The sequence below is a fragment of the Solanum tuberosum genome, unplaced genomic scaffold (assembly GCF_000226075.1).
Source record: "Solanum tuberosum cultivar DM 1-3 516 R44 unplaced genomic scaffold, SolTub_3.0 scf00280, whole genome shotgun sequence".
In the NCBI taxonomy this organism is placed as follows: Eukaryota; Viridiplantae; Streptophyta; class Magnoliopsida; order Solanales; family Solanaceae; genus Solanum; species Solanum tuberosum.
The window spans coordinates 856,923-862,054 of record NW_006239205.1 but is presented as its reverse complement, the minus strand read 5'-3'; the positions used below and the strand labels follow the sequence as shown (position 1 = coordinate 862,054).

Below are 5,132 nucleotides of genomic sequence, written 5' to 3'. Positions count from 1 at the left end.
GTTTTGACCTCGAAATAAGGCAATTTATTCTCTATTAATTTTTTTTAATAATTATAATCTACTCTAGGTTAGGTTTAGGTCTACTATTAGACCTTTAATCGCTGTATTAGTTTCTTAAGTTAATGTGTGTATGAACTAAGTCATGTTCATTATGTCACACAAACTTGAATGAGTCAATAAAGTGGTGTTGGGGTTCCTTTATTCATTTTTTCCACTTGTAGAAATTGATACATTAGAGGTTGGTGTGCTTCTTGAGCACGAATCTATTCCATTAGTTATGTTGTAGTTTTCTCTTCTTCAACCCAAATAAAATAGTAATAAATAAATAAATTAAACAAGTACAACTTGGGACATATTACTCGTTTTGTTTCATTTTATGTAGCTCCATTTTCTTTTAAATTTATTCCTATAATAATAATAATAACAACAAAAACATATAAGTGTAATTCCACAAATAAGGTCTAGGGAGGATAAGATGTACTAGACTTTACCCCTACCTTTGTGGGATAGTGAAACTTTAGGCTAAAAAAAGTTATTTGAAGTAAGGTCTTAAGAAAAATATTTTTAACGAAATATCAAGATACAAAATATTGTATAACTGTATAGTAATGTAATAGACAAAATTGAAGAACTTTTAGGGGCCAAAAAATGTTTTGTGGTCTTTGTATTTTATACGAGTATTGTACAAGTAGAGATATAAGTGGCCATTTTCGAATTATTAAGTAGCTTTATAGAACAAGTTGTCACTTGTGCCCCAATGAGCAATATAGATATTATTATTTTCTTGTTTCCTTAATCATAATCTTAGCAAGAAGCTCCTTATTGGAGGAAGTGAGCATTTTTTTTGGTGGGGTCCAAACTTTCAAATAGCAAGTTGACATTATATAAAATTCTACTAAAGTACCAACTAGCCAATAAAATAATGAATAAAGAAAAGGGAAGGGGTTTTGTCCCTTTATTTAATTGATGGTGATTGTGCCTACGATTCTTTGAATCCATTTTTACTTATTTTGAGGTCAAGATACATTCACCAAACAGCTCCTAAAATTCCATGACTGGTGAGTTATCACGTGCATGGGTATTTACTTGACCCGTTATTCCCACTTGCTCTATCCATTATTATCATCATATATATATAATTTATATCTTAGCCGCCACCTAAAACCAGCCCAATGTTTTTGAGTGCTTTACTAGTTTTACAATAATTGATGTTTTTTTACCAGACTCCTTTTTCTACCCTTCTAAGATATTTTCTGAAACTTTTATGGTCAACTGTTTAGCAGATGATCCTATTTTTATTTGTTCTGGTAATTTATGAACCTTCTAGATAGTAAATTGAAAATCTTATAAGAAATGACTTGATTGTGATCTTAAATTTTGTAGACATTAAACAAACTTAAATGTTTTGTTAGTTTTAAAGGTTATATTTTCACAACTTCTGAAAATAGTGATAAAATTTAAATGATGACTTATATAAAAAAATTATTTAAATCTAGGACTTTTACATTTACTGTTCATATTCTGTTCTGTCTAGTGGTCAACTCTATAGATCCGCCACTGATAAGGTCCTAGGTTCAGTTCCTAACAAAGACAAAACACTAGGTAATATTTTCCTCCATATATCCCATGAAATGGAGCTTTAGTAGATTAGTTGTTTTGACCTGAGGGTCTACCGGAAACAATCTCTCTACCTAACAAGGTAGGGTAAGGTCTGTGTATATCTTGTTGTCGTTGGTTTTATCTATAGTTTGAGTAGTAATATTCTAAGTTGCTCGGACTCTCCAAAAATAATGCGCACCCGTGTCGGATCCTTCAAAAATACACTATTTTTGGAGGATCCGACACGCACCTGTAGAATTTAGTTATCGAATGAAAGTCAAACAATTTGATGTGGAAAAGAGGATCTCTTTATGTTATGTCTGTAATATCCTTTAATTTTGTCAAAGAAGACCTTAATATATAGAGACAAATGAAACCAAATACTTTTCCATGGAGACTACAAGGGTCACACTAGAACTATCAGCTTTTGTGGTGACATTTTTGAGTCACACCCACGAAAAGATTCATATCTAATATATTGTAAAGATTTTAATTTGGTAAAAAAGACCTCGTTACCATAACTCGTAATATAATTCTAGTTTGACTTGACGTTAGGATTTTCAGTTTCAATGGGGAGAGGAAGCTATAACTCAAAAGGCGGTGGAGATAGTAGCCGGGGAATAACAAGGCTGAACTCTCAGCTCAGCTTCACTAGGCAAGAAGCTCTCTCTCAAATAGCAGAGGAAAATGAGGATATTGAAGGGACCAGTATAGCCAATGGCCACAGAAAGTCAACACATTCTTATGCCAGTGCAAGTAGTTTCGCAATGGGTTCTTGGGAAGATAACAACTCTATAATGTTCTCTGTCACACCAGGCAAACGAGCCAAGCAGATTAGCAATGACATTGTCAATGGGCTCGATGATGGGGAAACTCAGGTAATATAACTGCAACTTTGTGCAAGTATGTTTCTCTGGAGAAATTGTATTTTTAGTTGTGAGTGTTTAAGGGTCATGTTTTCTTTATCCTGAAATCTAGAGTTGTGCATGTGATATGCCTAAAGTTAACAACATTTATGTGAAAAAGTGAGATGTAATTTTAATGATGTTAACCTTCTAGATGAAAACATGTCATGTGCTTTGATTTGGTGACCTTAACAACTGATTCAAAATCTGTTATTTCCCCTTATCTGAAATCTTTGTAAAAGTTGATAATTTGTTTTTTCGCTTGCATTCTTTTATCCCTAATTCCCTACCTTTCTTTTTTCTTCCAGCTAATATGAACTTGATACTCACTATCAGAAAACACATAAACCTTCAATGTTTGACGTCTGTGTTTTCAACATGTCAACAGCGATAGATATACTTCCTCTACATTTTTCCCCTTAACAACCTTACAACTACATTCTGTATATGTGTTTGTTTTCTTTCTGCAGAAGTATGTAAAATAAAACAGACAAAATAATCCATGTTGGCATACTCAATCATGTTTCTCGTGCGTAACTCTCACAAAAATTGATGAAAACTGCATTTTTATTACTTGTGGGAGGATGAACTGATGTTTTTCGATTTTTGAACCATTTCAGTTTCAGTTTGGCTTGTCTCAGACAGCACTAGAAATGGCATCTATGGATAGATTGCTGCACATCCCCGAGGATTCTGTTCCTTGCAAAATTCGTGCCAAGCGTGGTTGTGCTACTCATCCTCGCAGCATTGCAGAAAGGGTGATCTTCATATTTCTTAAGTCATTCCTTTACTCTTGGCCCTTATAATGAACAAAGAAATAAAAATCCAATTGAACTTTATCAATTTATTTTTCCCTTGCTCCATTTCAATTTATATGGCTTTGATTGAGAATGAAGTTCAAGATACTATCTGAAGCTGATGCAACTGTCCAGCCACTGATTTTAAATGGCAATTTTTCCATTATGTAACACTAGATGTAGTTATCAACATGTAGTAGTTGCGGCATTTGAAATACTTTTCCTCAAAATTTGGATCATCATAGCTATGTTTTGTTTTTTCTAATACGTGATAATGAACATTCTTTTCTTTTCTTTTCTTATCTTATGCAGGAAAGAAGAACCAGAATTAGTGGGAAACTAAAGAAGTTACAAGATCTTGTTCCAAACATGGACAAGGTATAGTTTGCTCATTTCACATTAACTTTTGTGTGAGAGAAGAGTATCACAAGAAATGTCTTTATGGTGTTGGAGGGGGATGAGTGTCATTAAGTTTTAAGCCGAACTTGCAGTATAGCTCTGCAATTATAAATTATAGCTATCTATGAAGTGCTTCATATACTATAACTCTGTAATCATGTTTGCTTGGAACAAAGAAAATTAGCTATTGGAAGTGGCGTGCTATTCAATTGGATAATTGTTACTTGGCATGCTAAAATGCTGTTATTCATCAATTTATTGAATATGTATAGATTTTGTGTAAACAAAAAACTAGTCTTTCAGTAATCTTGATTGTATGCTTTCTTTTCTTATGTTCCACTTCACAATATTTTCTCAATTTGCACTTATTGGAACATGCTTGAGCTGCAAATTTTATTGCAGCAAACGAGCTACACTCCAATATTAACAATATTTTCTTGTTTGTTTTTGCAGCAAACGAGCTACGCTGACATGCTGGATCTAGCAGTGCAGCACATTCGAACCCTTCAAGATCAGGTTCAGGTGGGTGAATAAATTGATCAACCTTACTGCTTTGCTGCTTTACGTAATCTATCATATTGCATGCACCTAGGTACAAAATTAAAATACTTATACTCTATGTTGCTCAGACTCTTCAATGATACTGTTGGGTGTGTTAGATTAGATCCTCCAATAGCTATGCATTTTTGGAGGATCAGACACTAGCACAACATTTTTGTCCCAAGTAACACATCTTATATTCTCACATGATGTTTTGTCACGACCCGATTTCTCAAGTCATGATGGCACCTACTATAACCCACCAGTAGGTAAGCCAACCCGTAACCCGGAACAACAAGTAATGGGTCTGAGGGTAGAAACTAAACAAGAGTAGGCAAATAACAATATAAACAGGCGGAAGCAAACCAAAAATATATACACAAATAAAGATCCCTCCCAGAACCTGGAAGTCACTAGTACAGAGCTACTAACAAAATGAGTACAAGTCCCAAAAGTGGACAACAGAGACTGGACTGTCTCGAAAGGAAAAAGACAAGTCTATATATACAGATGGAGACTGAAATAGTACAAAACGTCGTGTGCTCACTCCCGTCTCCGGATCAGTCTGCTCCAAGCTCGATCAACGCTGGCTACTAGTGCCCGGACCTGCATCACGAAATAGATGCAGAGCGTAGCATGAGTACCAAAAAAATAGGTACCCAGTAGGCATCATCAGCCGACTGAGCAAGATAAGCAAAAGTAAACTGAAATGCAAATAAAGGGTCACATCAAGTGCAAAGAGTAGTAAATGGGGGTATGTACACGAGCGTACAGGCAACAAAGACAAGCAATCTAACTAACTCCGCCGGGCTCCCATAAACCCGACGGGTACGCTCGTGCACAATAAAAGAAACCACCTGCACGGACCCCCATAAGCCCGGCAGATGGACCG

At 35.1% G+C, this 5,132-nt stretch overlaps 1 protein-coding gene across 4 annotated transcripts in view; it reads left to right on the top strand.

Annotated features, from left to right (window-relative positions):
- The first annotated feature begins 957 nt into the window (after positions 1–957).
- LOC102582126 (transcription factor bHLH128-like) overlaps positions 958–5,132 on the top strand; it is a 7,166-nt gene continuing 2,991 nt past the window's right edge. The window contains exons 1-5 of one of the 4 annotated variants that reach the window (XM_015314125.1): positions 958–1,058; positions 2,164–2,477; positions 3,125–3,262; positions 3,614–3,679; positions 4,154–4,222. In XM_015314125.1, the coding sequence (XP_015169611.1) occupies positions 1,052–1,058; positions 2,164–2,477; positions 3,125–3,262; positions 3,614–3,679; positions 4,154–4,222 (594 nt within the window). In that variant the 5' untranslated portion in view covers positions 958–1,051. Of the gene's footprint in view, positions 1,059–1,083; positions 1,308–1,683; positions 1,710–2,154; positions 2,478–3,124; positions 3,263–3,613; positions 3,680–4,153; positions 4,223–5,132 lie in introns of those variants that run through there. The other 3 variants (XM_015314124.1, XM_006358754.2, XM_015314126.1) reach the window with 3 other exon arrangements.